The 22,153-nt window shown below is 41.9% G+C and overlaps 1 protein-coding gene across 1 annotated transcript in view; it reads left to right on the forward strand.

Moving 5' to 3' along the window:
• Nucleotides 1–1,783: 1,783 nt before the first annotated feature.
• LOC126482377 (protein xmas-2) overlaps nt 1,784–22,153 on the forward strand; it is a 117,167-nt gene continuing 96,797 nt past the window's right edge. Inside the window, exons 1-2 of the mRNA XM_050106474.1 lie at nt 1,784–1,935; nt 19,087–19,275. Of these exons, the coding sequence (XP_049962431.1) occupies nt 19,102–19,275 (174 nt within the window). The 5' untranslated portion in view covers nt 1,784–1,935; nt 19,087–19,101. The remainder of the gene's footprint in view (nt 1,936–19,086; nt 19,276–22,153) is intronic.

Raw genomic sequence — 22,153 nt, forward strand, 5'->3', positions numbered from 1 at the left:
AGAAAAATGAGGTGTATGATTACTGTTTGAGGCACATTTATTTTAGAAAGAAATATTCTACAAATATTTGACGACATCCATACAATGTATATAGTCTTACAGATGAAAAACTCAATCAATCAGTCTAACATTTCGTTTTGAAATTTTGTGCTCTTTCGACCCCCAGTCATGACAAGGAAAATATAAGGATTAGTAGCTCTGTTATCTGATTTAAGTTTGCTACCCACCTTAGATTTCTGTCCTAACTGTGACAGCACACCATCAAAGACTTTCTTGACGACACATTTCCTCTTCTTCTCTTCGTGCAAAAGTACATTCTTCACGAAATCTAGAGTTAACATATATCGCGATAGTGCCTCTAGCGCTGTGACTAGATTATCGTTATTGGGGGCATTGTATACAACAGACTTAAAACAACGCAAATTTCTTCTAATTTTGGTTCAGATGGTCGCATCTCTCGAATTTATCTGTCGAATTGCAGAAAATGATCAATAAGCAAGTTGTTTTATTATTATTTATTTTTTTGTCCATTTGATTCATTACATACTTAAACAGTACATTGAATATAGGACAAGTCAAAATTGCGAAAGGAGAAGAAACACACACACACACACACACACACACACACACAGAGAGAGAGAGAGAGAGAGAGAGAGAGAGAGAGAGAGAGAGAGACAGAGAGCATGACAAAATTAATTGCAGATAACAATCATAAATTACAAGTGACAAATATAGCAATTTGAATTGAACCAATATTACATAATCATTGTTTACAAGGCTATTTTTTGTAATTTAAAATTTATTTTACAGAGTAAAAACATTTTTCCACTAGAAATGACTTAAGATTATGTTAAAAAGAATTTTTATGTTTCTGCGATTTTAAATCACTGGGTAGGCTGTTATATAGCTGAACTGTTATCTGTGATCCACTTTTTTGGTACAGTGCCGTTCTATACTGTGACATGTGGATATTATTTGTGTTTCTTGTGTTGTGACTGTATGTATGCTTATCTTGTTGAAGATGTCCAGTTTGGTTTAAAAGATACTCATTTGCGAACAGGGTACACTCATATATATACAAAGGCTCGGTAAGCTCATTATTTTCATCTGGATGAAATGTGGTCTACATGTTTCCAGTTTTCTTAGGTTGCAGATAGCCCTGATTGCTCTTTTCTGCATCATAAAGATCTTTATGCTGGTGGCTGAATTTCCCCAGAAGATTAGCCCATATCGAAGTAGTGCATGGAAGTATGAATAATACGCCTGAATAACTGTTGACTTGCTTACACTTTTATTTAACGCACGCAGAGCATAGCAAGCTTTTGAAAGTTTTTACTCAAGTTTGTAGAATCAAATTTCATCATTAGCAAAGTTTTTACCGAATTGACAACTGACTTGGCTCGAAAATATTGCGCAGCTCCAATCTCATATCAAACGAGGTAGCTTCTTCTTCGGCATACCACAGATAAATATCCACAATTGTGGGTTTGGCTTGTAACTTAAATTTGTTATTACATTTTTTCCTGTTTTCCTAATCGTACATTTTCAGCCCATCATTCACTTCATATATTTCAGAATATTTTATTTGAATAAGATCCAGCTGATCCGCATCATTTAACAGTACCTCACTTCAAAATTGTAAATTACTAGAATTAGTTTGTTTTCAGGGGCCGGATGACTGGCGATTGCGATGGATGAGGCATGCGTGACGTAAGTCGACCGCGCTAGAGATACCGATATCGAAAATGTCACATCTTCGCAAAGAATATACGAGTGTTGTGGTTTGAATGTTTGTTGTCAGCGCGGTATGTGACTTGTGTGTCGTACTGTAGAGCATGGCACGAATCGCAAAGAGAAGGTGACATTCGAAAAAGAGGACAACTTTCTCTATTTAGCTCAAAATGGATTAGCTTGGGAATTTGTCTTTTGACTGTGGTGCGTATTATTTTGTGTCCAAACGCATGTCGTTGCCAAATTTTTATGAAGTACCACTTACAAATTATTGCCAACATAAGTATTCTTTTTCACCTTAAAAGCTGTTGTTTCGACATAATTGACCATTTATTATTTACCCTACCATTGTCGCAATTTGTTACCTTGTTAATTTTTCCTTTTAAATTTGGAGGTGTCTGCGATTTTAAAATAAAGTGTGAAATTACAGACGCCTTTCATGTGGAATACAGAACTTTTATGGGATGTGCTACTTCATCAAACCGTTTTAGAATCATTGTCGAATGAAAACAAGCGATTATGAATAAAATGCTTGCTAGTTTTTGAGATAAGTATTTGGTTATTCTAGGATCGTATTTTTACAGTAACAATTACTAATCATGTTAGTCGAGAAACTTCCGGTCTTACCCGAATTTTGTGACATTGTTGAATACACTATTCTGGCTTTTCTCTCTATTCAGTTGTCAACTTAAGTTCGTACAAGAGACACTTAAAAATAATCTGTAGTAGTTCAAGAATTGTTGCCTAAGTTGAAATTTGCAGTCAATCCCACAGGCAGGTTAATTCATAGAGCCAGAAGTAACTTTTCGTGTGCCATAAATAAGTTTGATGTAACACACACTGTTAATACCATACATAAATACTTTCTCATATGATATGTAAGTTCTTGTTGTAGACATCTGAGGTGGCGAGGCTATTTACAATGGTGGCTTATTTTTTAAAATAATGTTCGAATGTCTGTTTACTTCGTAAAAAGGCTTCAGCTCACATGAAATGTAACGAGACGCTAAATGTAGAGAAATATGAAAGTCTATAAATTCTGGAATATTTTTTTTGGGGGGGGGGGGGGAAATCACAGTTGTATGAGGAGTGAACTCAGGCAGGCAGGGTTCGGTATCATTTTTGGCTTGAGTCTCATTGGTAGGGTTGGTGGTGAAAAAGCGTTTCCACTATTGGGACCGGGAGAAGGAGAGAATGTCAATGACAAGTCCAGCTTGACTGACTTTGGGAATGAGGAAAAAGGCAAGGTCTTTGGAAAGGCTGATACTTTTGTGGGACTAAGACATTTGAAGGAAATGCTTTTTGACTATGTTTTGAGTCTGTTTAGGTTCTGGATTGTGTATTATGATGGAAGTAAGTTTCTGACGGCATGGTAAATGTACTAGGCATAAAAGACATAGTTTGTTGGCATATGATGGTATGCACAGGAGTTTTGGGGGCTGATGTAGAGATGGTGGACTGTGGTAGGTCCAGGTGGGAGTAGGAGGTGTACAGGTTGGAGAGTTTTGGGAGGTGCTGTTGTGCATGCTGCCATAGTTCCTGGATGGCCAGAGTTTTGGAGTGAGAGATGGGATGCAAGAAATTGGGATTGCAGAACAGGAGAATTTTATGGATGCAGATGAGGTATGGCAAGAAGGTTTGGGCCTGATTTACATGGTTTTGCAGACTGTGTTGCTAAACATGCTGCCCAATACGATGTGCTTTGACTGCATCACAACCTGCGTCATTGGATCATTCCTACCAACACCAACTTTTCTGGATTGTGTGGGTGGGAACTCTCCCTGCTACGTCCTATGTTCCTGTTACACCCAGGCCTTAACCTTTGCTGGTACCTATACTCCACCCATGTATCCCCTTCCCTGCTTCTTTCGATTCCCACTTCTCCTCCCCCCCCCCCCCCTCCCCCCCTATAAGCATCATTACATGCTTATCATTACATATCCCCCATCTTCATCCTGCTATTCCTACTTCTTCCCACACTATGCCTCCCCCTTATGTCCTTATGCACACCAGATTGCTGCTGCTTTTGGGTGCAGTTGTACTCTACAGTCCGGCCACAGCATCTGGAGACAGTAGACATGTTAGTGTATTCTCTATTTCAGAAGAAGGCCTTTTGGCTGAAAGCTTAAATGTGGAGAAGTAATTTTGTTGTGTCTGTGTACAATTCATCGTTCCATCTGTATGGTTCATGGCACTCTATTCTTTTCATAATATTGTTGTTATACCATCCTTGACTTTTCTTTTTTACTTTATATGTTAGATAGATGATGTCTGGTCCTTTTGTTGGTTTGTACGTTAGTTGGATGTCTCGGTCGTGTGTTTTGTTTACAGTACATCAATTTAGTTCTTTCTTGACATGGCGTAAATTGTGTTGTTTACTGGACTTGTATAGGTATAGTCGAGATTGCAGTTAGTTGAGGGGAACAGTGTTTTGAATTGTGTTGTACACTACATCTGTATAGTTTTTCCCTTTTTTATGAGTTTGCAATGTTTTATGAACTGTAGAGCAGTTTGGTTTCTAGGTTAGGTTGGAAGGTGATAGTTTGGGTCTTGACAAAGGTAATGAATATGTCACACTAGAAAGCTATTTTTTTAAAATGAACTTGTAGGTGACAGATTGATCTGTAGTATAGTTTGAGGCCTAAATTAGTTTGCAAGGTGATAGTGAGGTTGTGAGTTGGCAAAACTAACTTTCACAACAGTCTTTTATATTAATTGTGCATTCCGTAGTTACATTTGTGTCTGTGATAAAACTGCTGTTTTCCCACTATGGTATGGTATTGTATTTTCGAGCTTTTTACTTGCTCAAAGCTATTAATAACAAGAACATCCCCATCCAAAATACCTCTATTTCCATTATTTCCATGGAGGTGTCATTACCTTTGTGTCTTCTTTTTATTTTTTAAAATATTTTTGTGTTTTTGGTAATATAATGCATTGTTTCTTGAATCTCATATCTCCAACATGTTAAAGATGTCATTGTTCTATTGGAGCAGTGTCACCTTGCTAACTGATCCTCATAGATGGTCTTCTCAGTACATTGAACTGTTGCTCAGTAGCTGGTATGTTGCTGATGACTCGTATCCTACTCCCCCCCCCCCCCCCCCCCCCCTGCGGGTCCAGAGGTTAGAATAGGCGTGAGGTATTTCCTGTCTGTCATAAGAAGTGCCTGAAAGGAGTCTCTCACATTTTGGCCTTAATGTGATGGTTCCCTGTTGGGGTTGACCTCCATTTTTCAAAATTTTTCTGAAGAGCGAGCCAATTGGGGAAGGGTGCCTTACATGGTGCATCATGTCCATAATGGGCTGAGACCTCTCGCATCCTTTGTTGACGTGGATCTGCAGTTCCGCTCATCCTCCTGCTGTTGGGCAAGGTCAAACTCCTGGGTGCGATTTCCTGCATCCACTGTGCAGTATCGCTTTGTGCGCTGACGATGATAATGGACTTCTTAGCTTGTTTGCACCTTATATCCAGCACGGTAGCCAGTCCATTGTGGTGGGGCCACCATGTACCCTGTTGGTTGTAGCCCCGTGACCACACAGGGATCGCTCTGCACTGTTAATTCCCCACATATGCCAAGGAACAGATGCCTGTTCCCCTAGGGCATTGGGACTCCCAGCAATGGCCATCCTGCCAGGTGGCCTCTGTTGCGGCTGGGTGGCATCCATGGGCACGGCCCCTGGTCAGATTGGGTGGCATGAGGGCGGATGACACGTAATGAAGCGTAGTACGTCATCTCTTGCTGGTGGTCAAACACCAGCAGTCTATAAGTGGTCATGGGCTCAATTCAGTGCAAAGAAGTATGACCACAAATCGTTCTCCTCCTTGGACACACCATGGAGGAACGCCAGGCTAAGGATGGCAGTGCATCTTATTTGCCGCGGTATCGTGTATGTTCGAGAGCTGATGGGGAATCTTTCATGACGATGAAGCCTCAGTTTTTTGTGGTGCATATTGAGGACAAGTTTGGGAAGGTGGAGGGATTGTCCAAAACGTGATATGGGTCAATCTTGATCAAAACAGCATTCTGTGCCGTCACGGGCACTACTCGCCTGTGACAAGCTGGGTTTCTGTTTCTATCACGTCCCACAAGAGCTTAAATATGGTCCAGGGTATCATATTTCACAGGAACCTTCTTTTGTAGTATGACGATGAGCTGCACACCAATTTAGAGTGGCGATGTGTTCATTTCGTCCAGTGTGTCTACTGGGGGTTAATCAGGTTGCCACCAGTGCCTTCATCTTGGCCTTCGAGGGTGACTCATTACTCAAGAAGATCAAGTTGATGGTCTGCCGCTATGATGTGAAGCCATATATCCATCCCCTGATGCGGTGCTTTAAGTGCTGGAAGTTCGGCCATATATCTTTTCGCCATACTTCCAGCGTCGGGATTGTGGACATCCTTCACATCCCAATACTCCATGTGCCCCACCTCCCATCTGTGTCAGCTCCAGAGAGCACCGTTCGCCTTGCTCACCAGACTGCAGGATTCTTCAGGTAGAAAGGAAAATAATGGAATACAAGACCCTGAACTGACTGACCTACACTGAGGCTAAGAGAAAATATGAGAGGCTACATCCTCTGCGTATGATGTCAATCTACGCTGGCACTGCAACAACGGTTTTACCATCTTCTGTTCAGCCGTGTACAGTTGGCTCCCAGACCAGAAGACTCCACCTGCTCCCCTGATTGTGGGGGCCACTTCCTTCCCTGTTGCTCCTGCATCACCTACTTCGGGAGCAACACCCCCCCTCCCCCTCCCCCCTCCATCGGGGATGTCAGACCCCACTTCTCAGCCGGAGAAGCGTACATCTTTATCAGCTCCTCTTACTAGGAAGGGGTCACATGGGTCACTCATAAATATGAAGCTTCACAAAGCGGGTGTGTATCAGATTCCTTGCGGAAATTGTGAGAAGTCGTACATAGGTCAAACGACACGCACCGTTCATGAGAGATGTGTGGTGGAGCATCGAAGATACACACGCTTATTATAGCCAGACAAGTCAGCTGTGGCTGAACATTGTATTGATACAAGTCATTCCATGTATTACAGTGATGTGAAGATTTTAACATCCACCTCTTCTTTTTGGGAATCTGTCTTCAAGGAACCTATAGAGATTAGATTAGCTAATAATTTAATAAATAGAGATAATGGTTTTAATTTGGACAAAGCATGGAATCTGGCTCTTGGGGTAATTAAACTGAAGTCGTCTTGGTGTCACTGGCTCCAATCGTACATCGGTTTCAGGCTCTGTCTCAGGCTGATACTGATCTTCGGCCTGACATGGCTGCTTGTCCTGTTCCAGAGGTTGCCCCTCAGTCTGCAAGATCCGGGTGGTCGCAGAGGGTGGGCTTACTGGTAGTTGGGAGCTCCAACGTCAGGCGCGTAATGGGGCCCCTTAAGGATATGGCAGCAAGAGAGCGGAAGAAAACCAATGTGCACTCCATGTGCATACCAGTGGGAGTCATTCCAGATGTGGAAAGGGTCCTTCCGGATGCCATGAAGGGTACAGGGTGCACCCATCTGCAGGTGGTCGCTCATGTTGGCACCGATGATGTGTGTCGCTATGGATCCGAGGAAATCCTGTCTGGCTTCCGGCAGCTATCTGATTTGGTGAAGACTGCCAGTCTCGCTAGCGGGATGAAAGCAGAGCTCACCATCTGCAGCATCGTCGACAGGACTGACTGCAGACCTTTGGTACAGAGCCGAGTGGAAGGTCTGAATCAGAGGCTGAAACGGTTCTGCGACTGTGTGGGCTGCAGATTCCTCGACTTGCGCCATAGGGTGGTGGGGTTTCGGGTTCCGCTGGATAGGTCAGGAGTCCACTACATGCAACAAGCGGCTACACGGGTAGCAGGGGTTGTGTGGCGTGCGCTGGGCGGTTTTTTAGGTTAGATGGCCTTGGGCAAGTACAGAAAGGGCAACAGCCTCAACGGGTGCAGGGCAAAGTCAGGACATGCGGGGACCAAGCAGCAATCGGTATTGTAATTGTAAACTGTCGAAGCTGCGTTGGTAAAGTACCAGAACTTCAAGCGCTGATAGAAAGCACCGAAGCCGAAATCGTTATAGGTACAGAAAGCTGGTTGAAGCCAGAGATAAATTCTGCCGAAATTTTTACAAAGGTACAGACGGTGTTTAGAAAGGATAGATTGCATGCAACCGGTGGTGGAGTGTTCGTCGCTGTTAGTAGTAGTTTATCCTGTAGTGAAATAGAAGTGGGTAGTTCCTGTGAATTATTATGGGTGGAGGTTACACTCAACAACCGAGCTAGGTTAATAATTGGCTCCTTTTACCGACCTCCCGACTCAGCAGCATTAGTGGCAGAACAACTGAGAGGAAATTTAGAATACATTTCACATAAATTTTCTCAGCATGTTATAGTCTTAGGTGGAGATTTCAATTTACCAGATATAGACTGGGACACTCAGATGTTTAGGACGGGTGGTAGGGACAGAGCATCGAGTGACATTATACTGAGTGCACTATCCGAAAATTACCTCGAGCAATTAAACAGAGAACCGACTCGTGGAGATAACATCTTGGACCTACTGATAACAAACAGACCCGAACTTTTCGACTCTGTGTGTACAGAACAGGGAATCAGTGATCATAAGGCCATTGCAGCATCCCTGAATATGGATGTTAGTAGGAATATAAAAAAAGGGAGGAAGGGTTATCTGTTTAGCAAGAGTAATAGAAGGCAGATTTCAGACTACCTAACAGATCAAAACGAAAATTTCTGTTCCGACACTGACAATGTTGAGTGTTTATGGAAAAAGTTCAAGGCAATCGTAAAATGCGTTTTAGACAGGTACGTGCCGAGTAAAACTGTGAGGGACGGGAAAAACCCACCGTGGTACAACAACAAAGTTAGGAAACTACTGCGAAAGCAAAGAGAGCTTCACTCTAAGTTTAAACACAGCCAAAACCTCTCAGACAAACAGAAGCTAAACGATGTCAAAGTTGCGTAAGGAGGGCTATGCGTGAAGCGTTCAGTGAATTCGAAAGTAAAATTCTATGTACCGACTTGACAGAAAATCCTAGGAAGTTCTGGTCTTACGTTAAATCAGTAAGTGGCTCGAAACAGCATATCCAGACACTCCGGGATGATGATGGCATTGAAACAGAGGATGACACGCGTAAAGCTGAAATTCTAAACACCTTTTTCCAAAGCTGTTTCACAGAGGAAGACCGCACTGCAGTTCCTTCTCTAAATCCTCGCACAAACGAAAAAATGGCTGACATCGAAATAAGTGTCCAAGGAATAGAAAAGCAACTGGAATCACTGAACAGAGGAAAGTCCACTGGACCTGACGGGATACCAATTCGATTCTACACAGAGTACGCGAAAGAACTTGTCCCCCTTCTAACAGGCGTGTACCGCAAGTCTCTAGAGGAACGGAAGGTTCCAAATCATTGGAAAAGAGCACAGGTGGCCCCAGTCTTCAAGAAGGATCGTTGAGCAGATGCGCAAAACTGTAGACCTATATCTCTGACGTAGATCTGTTGTAGAATTTTAGAACATGTTTTTTGCTCGAGTATCATGTCGTTTTTGGAAACCCAGAATCTACTATGTAGGAATCAACATGGATTCCGGAAACAGCGATCGTGTGAGACCCAACTCGCTTTATTTGTTCATGAGCCCCAGAAAATATTAGATACGGGCTCCCAGGTAGATGCCATTTTTCTTGACTTCCGGAAGGCGTTCGATACGGTTCCGCACTGTCGCCTGATAAACAAAGTAAGAGCCTACGGAATATCAGACCAGCTGTGTGGCTGGATTGAAGAGTTTTTAGCAAACAGAACACAGCATGTTGTTATCAATGGAGAGACGTCTACAGACGTTAAAGTAACCTCTGGCGTGCCACAGGGGAGTGTTATGGGACCATTGCTTTTCACAATATATATAAATGACCTAGTAGATAGTGTCGGAAGTCCCATGCGGCTTTTCGCGGATGATGCTGTAGTATACAGAGAAGTTGCAGCATTAGAAAATTGTAGCGAAATGCAGGAAGATCTGCAGCGGATAGGCACTTGGTGCAGGGAGTGGCAACTGACCCTTAACATAGACAAATGTAATGTATTGCTAATACATAGAAAGAAGGATCCTTTATTGTATGATTATATGCGGAACAAACACTGGTAGCAGTTACTTCTGTAAAATATCTGGGAGTATGCGTGTGGAACGATTTGAAGTGGAACGATCATATAAAATTAGTTGTTGGTAAGGCGGGTACCAGGTTGAGATTCATTGGGAGAGTCCTTAGAAAATGTAGTCCATCAACAAAGGAGGTGGCTTACAAAACACTCGTTCGACCTATACTTGAGTATTGCTCATCAGTGTGGGATCCGTACCAGATCGGGTTGACGGAGGAGATAGAGAAGATCCAAAGACGAGCGGCGCGTTTCATCACAGGGTTATTTGGTAACCGTGATAGAGTTACGGAGATGTTTAACAAACTCAAGTGGCAGACTCTCCGAGAGAGGCGCTCTGCATCGCGGTGTAGCTTGCTCGCCAGGTTTCGAGAGGGTGTGTTTCTGGATGAGGTATCGAATATATTGCTTCCCCCTACTTATACCTCCTGAGGAGATCACGAATGTAAAATTAGAGAGATTAGAGCACGCACGGAGGCTTTCAGACAGTCATTCTTCCCGCGAACCATACGCGACTGGAACAGGAAAGGGAGGTAATGACAGTGGCACGTAATGTGCCCTCCGCCACACACCGTTGGGTGGCTTGCGGAGTATAAATGTAGATGTAGACAAGCGAATTGAATGTCTGTATGCCTTTGCCATGGGCGGCGCGTGTGTAAGCATATTTCTTTGCTGCCGATCAGCATCTGTGACCCACATGCGCAGTACCGCCGTGGTGGAGCAGATAAGGCCACGCTTGGCATCTTGTCATCAGTCTTGTGGCTCACTCGGAGGATGGCCGGACGATATGCGGCCAAAATATCAGTGGAGGAAATTTTATTTGCACAGCTGCATGCCTGAAATTTAATGGACTATTCATTAAGTCGCATGAAGTTGAAAATGCACACAAGATAACATTGTTTGGTGGAGTCGCTGGAAGTTTCAAAACAACTTTGTTATGGTGGCTCCAGTTAGAGAATGTAAAAGCTGTCGCTACATGGAGAGGAACCTGAACACTAGCAGTCCATCATTCCCACAGTCTGTGATTTCAGGAGCTGAATGTATTTCAAAACAGTAGGGAGTCAGCTGCAGAGCAAACACTCGTCAGCATTTTCTGGAGTCACTGGCGGCGAGCCTACGAAATGGTGGAAATATTGTGATTGAGTTACAAAATACAACAGGTGAGATGACGGGAAGTGTTTGGCAAATGTGTACTTTTACATGAACGATACAGCCCATTCATGGTTTGAGAACAACAACGAGAAACTCAGTAGCTGGAATAAATCTGAGTCTCAGCTGAAGAAAATGTTTGGCAACGATCCGTAGCAAGGTAGCTGCACTGTTAGCTGCAACAGGTAGAAGATGTGCTTTGTTGGTGCTGCACATTTTTGCAATTTTGACTAAGATAAACTCAAGCTACAGTGTTCTTTTTCAGCATGCCAGTGTAGATATTGGCACAGAAACAGCTAAGTAAAATATCTGTGCAATTTGCACATTTATGTGTATGTAAATGCCAGCTTTGGAATGTTCCGTTGTGTGAGACCATGTGTGCCAGATTCGCCTTCCCATTTGAAATTCTAGTTACACACATTTTATTGTTTGCGTAGCTTCTGCATAATCTTTCATTGGTTACTTCAGTACTCATTTGTATTGTGATATATTGTGAAATTTCGAACACTGGCGAGTACCACGATGAACTTGTACTGTTTTGCCAGTTGTAGGCTTAAACTTATTTGTGCTCTTTTAAAATTTTTGAGGACAGTAGGCCTATTCTCATTTAAAACAACATTCTGCAATTTCATTACACAGTTAGTTGAGAAATAGGTTATTTTTGAGAATTTTCAGATGCTTACAAAACAATGTTTTTGAAAATTTTCATAATTTTTGTAAATACAAGAGTAGTGTGTAACTTGTTTCATAGCAAATCAGCATTTGTGTCTCATGGTTACTGCCTAAGAATAGATCACCCCCAAATTTCAGTGGATATTAGTGCAGATAAACATAAATTTTGTTAAAATTTCCAGAAGTTAGCATTGTCCTGTGCATAAACCAGTTCATAGTATTAAACTAGTATTTGCAATTTAGTTACTGTACTGCAGATATTGTAACTAATGTATAGTGTTACATGTAGTTTTCTCTTCCAAGAGGGATATATATTGCTTACATATATCATAAATTAAGCAGGTATTGAAGTTTGTTAGTGACTAAAATTAACCTCAAAAAGTTTTAGGAAACCAGTAATTTTTATGACAGGTTTTTCTTTTGTGTTAATAGAAGTCTTATTTTGTTTATTTGCTTCAATTCTTATAGGGAATTAGTAATTTTGTTGCTCAATGGATTGAAAGGTAATCAGCAGGCTTAGTTTAAAGTTACCTGCATTTGTTCACTGCCCTGTAAAATGCACCAGCCACAATGCAACCCCACTGTGTTTCAAACTTGGGACAAGTTAGGTGACGTTTGTAAGCAGCAGGAAATCTCTCCTGACTACTGTCAGATGATTAGCAGCTGCTGCAAATTGGTGTGCAGAAAGAGCTCCCAAGAGTCATTTAGGCCTACCTGTGGTACTGGTGCCAAAGGTACCTCAAGTAATATTCTCTCCTGTAGATCCTGATTCCTTTGCAGAAAGTACAAGATCTATCATTACTCATCCACCTGACTGCGAGTGGCATTTCAGTGTTAGAGCTAGACGTCTTGTGCAGGGTGGATGGGGAACAGGGAGGACTCAGGCAGTTACAATGATCCCCCTGACCAACAAGTTCAAGGTGCTGTCTTTCACAGAAACTGAAACTGAACCAGTGGGGCTCACTTCACCTGTATTGTCCAGTGGCAAGGGGAGGCAAAACACAAAATGGCAGGGATCTATTAATCATTGGCAGTTCAAACATACAGTGAATGATGGTACCCTGCAGGGAAATGGCAGCAAGGGACAGGAAAGGACACCAGGTGCACTCTTGTGCATGGTCTCCTTTGAAATACTATTCTCCACAATTTATACACTAATCCAAGTGATATTTTCATTGCCAGAATCAGTCTTGGTATTTCCCTTGATGGGTTGCACAAAGTGCCGTCTGAGAATTTTCTTTTATCTTATCTGACATTGCAAATCCTTTCAACGGGGTTTTCATCTTTGGAAATTTAAAAAAATCTGCAGGGGACACGTCTGGAGAGTACACAGGATGAGGCAGCACAGTGATTTTGTTTTTTGTGCAATAGTCATACACTATCAGGGATGAAGTGCAGGTGCATTATCGTGATGCAAGAGCCTTGAATTGTGTCGCCACTTTTCAGGCCATTTCCTTCTCACATTTTCTCACAGACATCGCAAAATGTCCCGATAGTACCATTGATTAACAGTTTGTTCCTGTGGCACGAATTCATGTGATGAACTAATCCTTTAAAGTCAGAGAAAACTATTGGCATGGATTTGACATTTGACCTGCCTTACGAGCTTTATTCGGTCTTGGAGAACCGTTCCCGTTGTGAAGACTGAACCGTGGTCTCAACATCATAAACATAGACCCATATCTCATCACTAGTTACGATTCTCTTAAGGAACATCTCATTCTCATTTGTGAGATCCAAAAGATATTCACAGATTGTGAGGCGAAGGTCATTTTAATCTTGACTCATGAGCCGTGGGATGAACTTGGTGGCAATATGATGCATTCCAAGATGCTGTGGCATAATTTCTTGACATGATCCAACTGAAATGTTACATTCTTCTGCTATCTCTCAATCTGTCTTTGATTGGCACGCACAGTTTCTTTTATTTCCTGACATGAGTGTTGTCGGCAGATGTCGAAGGGTTTCCTGAATGAGGGTCATCTTTAATTTCTGTGTGGCCATTTTTAAACTATGAGAACCAGTTGTAACACCGGTTACAACTTAACTATTCAGCACCGAAGGGTTCCTGCATCATTTGGTGTGCCTCTGTAAAAGTTTTCTAGAGTTTCATGCAAAATTTAATGCAGATGCATTGCTCCTCTAACTCTCTCCACCTCGAAATTTGTGGACTGTCTGACATGTACTCAGTACAGCACAGAACAATAACTAACAGATATACAACAATGAAACTTCCAGCAGTTACACATCAAAAACAACCTTGTGCAGGGATGCCAACTGCGTTTTGATTCAACACACCATTGGTGCAAAATTATGAACGTTCCAGAATTTGTTGAACAAACTTTGTATGCCTGGGGCCTCATTTAAACATGAAGAGGCTACTCTAACACACATTAAGGGGAAGGTGTGCAACCAACTGCAGATTGTGGCACACGTTGGATCAAATGATGCCTGTCATCTGGGCTCTGAGGCCCTACTTGCATCATTCAGTTGACTGGCAGAGAAAGTTGAGAAGTCCAACCTTGCGTGTGGAGTTTTAACGAAGCTCACAATTTGCAACTTGTCCCCTGAATTGATCATGGCCCCTTGCATCTGAGTTGAGTGAAAGGACTGAACCAGAGACTTAGAAGGTCCTGTGACAAGCTAGGCTGCGACTTTCTGAAATTGCGCCATAGAGTTGAGAACTGTAGGGTCCCCTTAAGTGGGTCAGGTGTGCATTACACATCAGAGGCATTACTCAGGTAGCCGACTGTGTGTGGCATGCACACAAGGGCTTTTTGGATTAGGTTACCATCCATCCAGTCCAGATAATGATAGCTGATGAATTCTAGGAGATATGCCTCCCACTTGTGAGAGTCCCCCCAGGAGGCTCACAACTCTTTAGCAGCCTCCTGCTTGGATACCATGAGGCCCCAGCCTTTGCAGCAATTTTTTCCCTTGCTTGCTGCATGTCCATCCTCTTGCTATTTTTTCCCCCTCCCTTGGGGAACATGTCTAGGGTGTTATTGGGATTGTTCTGCATTGTCTGTAGCTGATGTAAGAACAGTCTCACTATTGTTTTTTTGCTCCATTTTCCTTTCTTTGTTCCCTTCTCCTCTCGTTCCTGCACTTAGGCATTTGAGGTTCCTCTTTTTCTTCTTGTGTGCACCTGAAGGCCGGCCCATGTGTCTGACATGTAACAGGTGACTGGGTAACGCGTAATTCCCAGCCCCGGGTCAACATGTACGGATCGCACGTACCCCTGGTACAGGCCAGGCCCAGGGAGGGGTGATTGCCTAAGCTGCAATCTTCCCACATTGCTGGTTGGTCCCTCTGTCAGGTGTTCAGGAGGTGTGCACAATCACCTAAGGTGGGTGCACCCCCTTGTGAACGGGTCCCCCAGATGGAAGGAGCGCGCCATCGTATACGCTGGCAATCATGGGGGATTTTCTCGCAATGAGTCAATCGTCTTCACAATCAACATCTATTAAACGTAAATGTAATCAGACTAATGATTCAAAGACCCTTCCTGCTGCACCACTGTTCCTCGTGGCCTCAAGTCAGTCCTTCGCCACAGTAAATCCATTTATTATTCAGAAAGGTGTTGATGCGGTTGCCGGCCTTATGAACTCCTGCCCTCATTTACGGAATGGCACTTTACTTTTGGAGACTACTTCTGATTCTCAAGCACAACTGCTTGCCACCTCTCTTCTCCACTGTTACTCTGTTCATGTTGAGGCCCCGTAGAACTTTGAATTATTCCTCTGGTGTCATTTACACTAGGCTGCTCGACGGTCTAACCGAGGCCGAAATCCATCTTTCCTCTCTGATAAGCGTGTCATTGTCATCCAAAATGTAATGCAAAAGTTAGATTCCTCCTGAGTGCCCATCCGCACTCTTTCTCTCACCTTTGATAGAGTGGTGCTTCCGTCCAAGATAAAAGCAGGCTATGGAATTATCACAGTCTGGTCGTACATTCCGAACCCACTGCCCTGCTATCAGTGTCATCGTTTCAACCACACTAGAACGTCTTGCCGACACCCAGCCAAATGTGTAACGTGTGGTAGGGATGCACACTAGGGTGATTGTCTGCCTCCTTCTTCCCGCTGTATCAACGGCAATAGCGACGATGCCGCATCTTCTTGGGATTGTCCTGTATATATCTTGATGAGTGGGCTGTCCAAGAGATCCGGGTAAAGGAAAAAGTGCCTTACCCAGTGGCTCGCAAGTTATTGGCTAGTCACAAGCCATGAGTTCTCCCATCTGGCACTTAAAGAAAGTTCTGTTCTTGTTACCTTTTGCTCCTTGAAGGACATGGCCATGTAGTTATGCGACCTCCGATTCAGATCTGAGGTTGTGCTGCAGCCCCCCCCCCCCCCCCCCCCCCTCCCTCTCCATCCAGCTGTGTAACAAGCCAAGCCATCAAACTCTCGCCTCAAGGGCAAAGCTACCAGCTACATAACCGGTAGACCAGAAAGGACAGAAGGAGTACTCCCATGAAGACTTACTCCGTCCTTCCAGACAAACACCACTTGAGCCATCATCTAACCTAAAAGGCTCGAAGAAGTCCACCAAAGGCAAACAGTCTTCTCCTTCGCCAACTCGAAGATCCTCTTCGACAGTGTTCCACAAAGAGGATTTATGGCTGCTTCTATCATTGCAGCGTCCCCATGTACTCTGCCTTGAAGAAATGAAATTGTGCCCTCAGGACCGCTTTGAGCTTTCACATTTATACCAGTTCGTCTTGACCTTCCCCATGAGGAGGGCATTTCATCTCGTGGGGGTGTCATGTTGCTCATACGGGATGACATTCATAGTCAACCCATTTCCCTGACTACCCATCTTCAAGCCTTTTCCTTCCCCACCTGACTTTTTCCTCTGTACCGTTTTTGTCCCTCCATCATTCGATGTCAACAGGACAGACTTCCTTCAACTTATTGGGCAGCTACCTCCCCCATTCTCGCTACTTGGTAACTTTAATGCGTATCATCCCCTTTGGGGTTCTCCCAGGATCTGCCAAGAAAGGTGCCCTCATGGCTGACCTTCTTAACCTCTTCTGCCTTAACACTGGCACACCCTCTTTCCTTTCCGATTCCTCACACACTTATTCCCAAGTCAAAGGGCATGAAAGTGAAGTATTGGTTGAGAAGGGAGTGAGACAGGGCTGTAGCTTGTTCCTGGTGTTACTTAGTCTGCACACTGAGCAAGCAGTAAGGGAGACCAAAGGAGAGTTGAGAGGAGGAATTAAAGCTCTGGGGGTAGAAATAATAACTTGAGGTTTGCTGATGACTCCGTAATTCTGTCAGAGACAGCAAAGGACTTGGAAGAGCAGTTGAGCAGGATGGACAGTGTCTTGAAAAGATGATGTAAGATAAACATTAACAAATGTAAAACAAGAATAGTGGAATGTAGTCGAATTAAATCAAGACATGCTGACAGAATTAGAATAGGAAACAAGTGACACAAAGCAGTAGATGAGTTTTGGTACTTGGGAAGTAAAATAATTGATGATGGCTGAAGTACAGAGGATATAAAATTTAGACTACTAATGGCAAGTAAAGAGTTTCCAAAGAAGAGTAATTTGCTAACATCAAATGTATATTTTAGTGTTAGGGAGTCTTTTCTGAATGTATTTATCTGTATGGAAGTGAAATGTGGACGATAAACTGTTCAGATAAGATGAGAATAGAAGGTGCTGAGATATGGTGCTGCAGAAGGATGCTGAAGATAAGATGGATAGATCACGTAACGAATGAGGAGCCACTGAATAGAACTGGGAAGAAAAGAACTTTGTGGCACAATTTAACAAGTAGAAGGGATTGGTTGATAGGGCACAGTCATCTACGTCGATACTCTGCAAATCATAGTTAGTGCTGGCCAGAGGGTTCATTGAACCACCTTCACAATAATTCTCTATTATTCTCATCTCGAACAGCGTGTGGAAAAAATGAACACCTATATCTTTCTGTGTGAGCTCCAATTTCCCTTACTTTAGTATGACGGTGGTTTCTCCTTATGTATGTCGATGTCAACAAAATGTTTTCACATTCGGAGGAGAAAGTTGGTGATTGAAATTTTGTGAGAAGATTCCTCCACAATGAAAAACACCTTTGTTTTAATGGTGTCCACCCCAAAGCCTGTATCACGTTTATGACACTCATTCTCCTATTTTGGGATAATACAAAATGTGCTGCAGCTCTTTGAACTTTCTCGATGTACCCTGTTAATCCTATCTGATAAGGATCCCAGATAACACAGCAGTATTCCAAAAGAGGATGGACAGGTGTAGTGCAGGCAGTCTCTTTGGTAGATCTGTTACATCTTCTAAGTACTCTGCCAGTAAAATATCAGTCTTTGGTTGCCTTCCCCACATTTTTTTCTGTGTGTTCTTTCCAATTTAAGTTGTTTGTGATTGTAATTTCCAGGTATTTAGTTTAATTTATGGCCTTTAGATTTGACTGATTTATCGTGTAACCGGAGTTGCGGATTCCTTTTAGTACTGAAGTGGATGACCTCACACTTTTCCATTATTTAGTGTCAGTTGCCAATTTTTTTCACACCGTACAGATATCTTTTGTAAATCATTTTGCTATTGGTTTTGATCTTCTGATGACTTTACTAGACGATAAACGACACCATTGGCTGCAAACAGTTTAAGACGGCTGGTCAGATTGTCTCCTAAATCATTTATACAGATAAGAAACAGCAGAAGGCCTATAACACTACCTTGGGGAATGCGAGAAATAACTTCTGTTTTACTGAACGACTTTCTGTCAGTTACTACGAACTGTGACCTCTGTAACAGGAAATCACAAATCCAGTCACGATAAGCTGCTTGTGTGGTACAGTGTCAAAAGCCGTCTGGAAATCTATAAGTATGGAATCAGTTTGAAATCTCTTGTTAGTAGCACTCAGCACTTTGTATGAATAAAGAGCCAGTTGCGTTTTAGAAGAATGTTGTTTTCTAAATCCATGTTGACGTTCTGAGACATCAAGGTATCATCAATTTAGTACTGGAGGGAAGAGTGGGGGTAAAAATTGTAGAGGGAGACCAAGAAATGAATAGGGTAAGTAGGTGGAAAGGATGTAGTTTGCAGTAGTTATTAGCAGATAAAGAGTCTTGCACAGGATATATTAGCATGAAGAGCTGCATCAAACCAATCTCCAGACTGAAGACCACAACAACAACAACAACAACAAATATTACTGCGTATGCATACATTATGTAAAAGGTTTTTGCTAGTTTATTATAGAAAATACGTGTAGATGTTAATAAAGAAATGAATGATGTGATGTACGGCAATTAATTTTGGCTTATGTATATTTGTAAATAATTTCATATTATAGCAGTAGAAACACACAGTTTTTCATGTGCAATAATATACTCAAATTTGTTTTCAGGTATAACTGTTCAACATGCAAGAAATAATGGAAAAAACTGAGTTATTGACTGCATTATGCATTCTTCGTTTACCAAATGAACTGATGGATAAAAATTTGTTAAAAAATCATTTCTCTCAATTTGGCAGTGTTCGCCAAGTAATTCTCAGCACCAAGAATAACAGCTGTGTTATTCATTTTACAAGTCATGTGAGTTTTCTTACATTAGTTATGCATATATATTTTTTGGCAATAGTACAGAAATTACAATGTGTGGCTATAGTTGTACTTAAACGATGAAGTGGAAGCTGGTCTCTAATTAATCAATAACTTCAGAAATATATAAAAAAGTTGAGTACTAACCATTTATAGATATACTTCTTACCAAATGACAGCCTGCAGTTTTTGTACCTGCAGTGATCCTGAACTACTGTACTTATGTAAGCATGTGAAGTCATCTTTGCACTTGAGTTCCTGTCTTACTTTCTTTATAAAAAAATAAAACTTAAAATTAAAATAAAATAAAAATAAAAATAAAAAAATGTAATGTCAACCGAGGGCAGGATAAGCTGATGACACCAAATTGACTGTGTGATAAATCAGAAGAATACGCTATGGACTTGAAGCCGTCATTGGTTCTCCAGCTTGAGGAGCATGCACTTTGGCACTAACACAAGGTTAATACCCATCATTGAGCTCCTGTTATGCTTTCAGGCTCCCACACACACTGTTCTATGCTCTACTTGACCAGTTCTCGATCTAGATATAGCTGCCAGACACCACAGTGCTCAAAAGTGCAGTCAGGCAAACTGTATACTGCATTTGAACATTGCAACAATTTCCAGAAATAAGTGGCTCATGTTACACACATGCACTGTTGCAGCAACCACACTGTTGAGCCTAGCTAAGGAGACAGTGTGTTGTGGTGACAATTGCTGCGCCACAATTAGGGGCATGCTAGTCATCTGCAGAGAACGTCACATACTTTCAGTTGATGAGGGGTAAATGTCAAGGAATTGTTAAGAAATTTCATGCCAGCTGGTTTGGAGGTTCCTGCGTGACCATCATGTACTTTGATGAAATTTTGTGTGAACGTTTGCACATGTTCCCAATAAAAGTGTTAAAGTTTAACAATCACCAGTTCAGTATTTGTGGAGATATAGTCATTTATTTGACCCAAAACGTTGCTCCCAACAGTGTACTCTTTTGGCAACATTGAGATGTAATATCTTCAGCAGTATTTTTGTGAAAGAAACAAGCCTAGGCTTTTTGTGCTCTCTTAAGTGAAATAGTGAAAGAAAATTGTATGAACGATTTTCAAATAGATGATTTCAGGCAAATTCAACAAAAAAAAAAAAGGGTGCTGTTAAATTTACTTTTTATACAGTGGTCATTTCAAAAGTCCTGCATGTTGTGCATGCACCACTGTTATAATGGTGAGATCACATTCTTGTCAGGTGCGAGCAAGACATTAGGTGTGACGGTTGTATGTGTGTTTGCTGGTTCATGTGGCTGTATCATGAATAATTCAGTTTTAAAATGGAAGCGGAAGCAGTGTCAGGTCAGATTGCACACAATGACCAGCATTCCTACATCAAAATCGAATCCTTACCTGGAAAGAACCCATTGAAAATTTACAACACTTTGAAAGAGGTGTGTGGGAATAGTGTAGTGGAACGCAGAACAGTATCGCAGCAGTCTGATCACTTCCGTGAAGACTGAGCAAGTGCTGAGGCCACCTCAAGAAGTGGAATGCCATCAGCTGCAACAGATACATCTCTCAGGTTATTGTTAATGACATTTTGAGAGAGTATTGATGAAAATAATGTGAGGAAGTTGCATATTATGCCAGAATGTCTGTCACTTCAGTTTACGAAATTATAACTGGAAAGTTAAAGATGAGATAAGTTGATGCCAGATGAGTTCCACATGATCTGAGTGAAGAGCAGGAAGCAGGTCACAGAAGAATCGCAAAAGAATTGCTTCGTCGTTGTCAAACAGACATACGAGATTTTGAGCCAGAACTGAAGACTCAGTCATAATAATGGAAAAATTTTAATTCTCCACACCCAAAAAAATTCCGCCAGTAACAATCAAAGGTGAAACTGATGATGATCTTTGTGTATGATGTGAATGGAGTCGTAGCTACTAATAGAGTGCCCCAAGGGACATCTGTAACAGGCGCATACTACAGGCTGTTTCTGCAAAATGTTTTGTACCCAGAAATTTGTCAAAGAAGGCCTGACATGCATGCAGCTTCTGTCCTCATTTTGCACCAAAATACAAGGCCTCATATTGTCCTACCAGTGAGAGAAATGCTCAACAAATATGGATGGGAAATACTTCCCCACCCACCATACAGTCCTGATATGAACCCACTGGACTTTGATTTGATTCCTAAATTGAATGAACAACTCCCTGAAAAACATTTTGATACAACTGATGAAGCTTCATGTGATGTGACCCGAGTAATCAGACAGCTCAACAATGAAGATGTCCTATCTGAAATATACAAGTTGCCAAAATGTTGGGAAACTGCCACAAGCAAAAATGGAGATTATATTGAAGGCCTGTAAAGTTATTTTTGTAAAATAAATTATTTTCTTCAGTTCTATGTAACAGTGTGCAAAATTTTTGAAATGACCCTCATCAGAAGTAAGTGCGTGATAAACCTGAAACTTTGCATGTGATGACTGATGAACACAAAGTCTTCAAGATAAAATTTCATTCTGCTACAGCTTTCCAGTAGTGTAAAAATTGAGGGTGAAGTTGACAATTTTTGTAAGAGCACAAAAATGGGTATTTTCAGCCCACTTTTCAAAAAAGTGTTATCTGCCAACTCTTTACTACATTTATTTTCATTAGAAAGGCTATGTCATAAACCACCTAAAAAACTAGATTCGGTTTTTCAGTTCAAACATATAAAGCCCTAAAAAATAATAAAAGTTAAGGTTCAGTGAAAATACTCCCTAGTCTGTTGATACTCAAATTAAATCTGACCTTTTTAATTGTGTTTTACAGATGTTTAATGCTCTCTGGGGAAAGTAATATAAAAAATCCTGATGAATAGGAAGTGAGCTCAAGTCAG

Source organism: Schistocerca serialis, chromosome 1, assembly GCF_023864345.2.
Source record: "Schistocerca serialis cubense isolate TAMUIC-IGC-003099 chromosome 1, iqSchSeri2.2, whole genome shotgun sequence".
Classification (NCBI taxonomy): Eukaryota; Metazoa; Arthropoda; class Insecta; order Orthoptera; family Acrididae; genus Schistocerca; species Schistocerca serialis.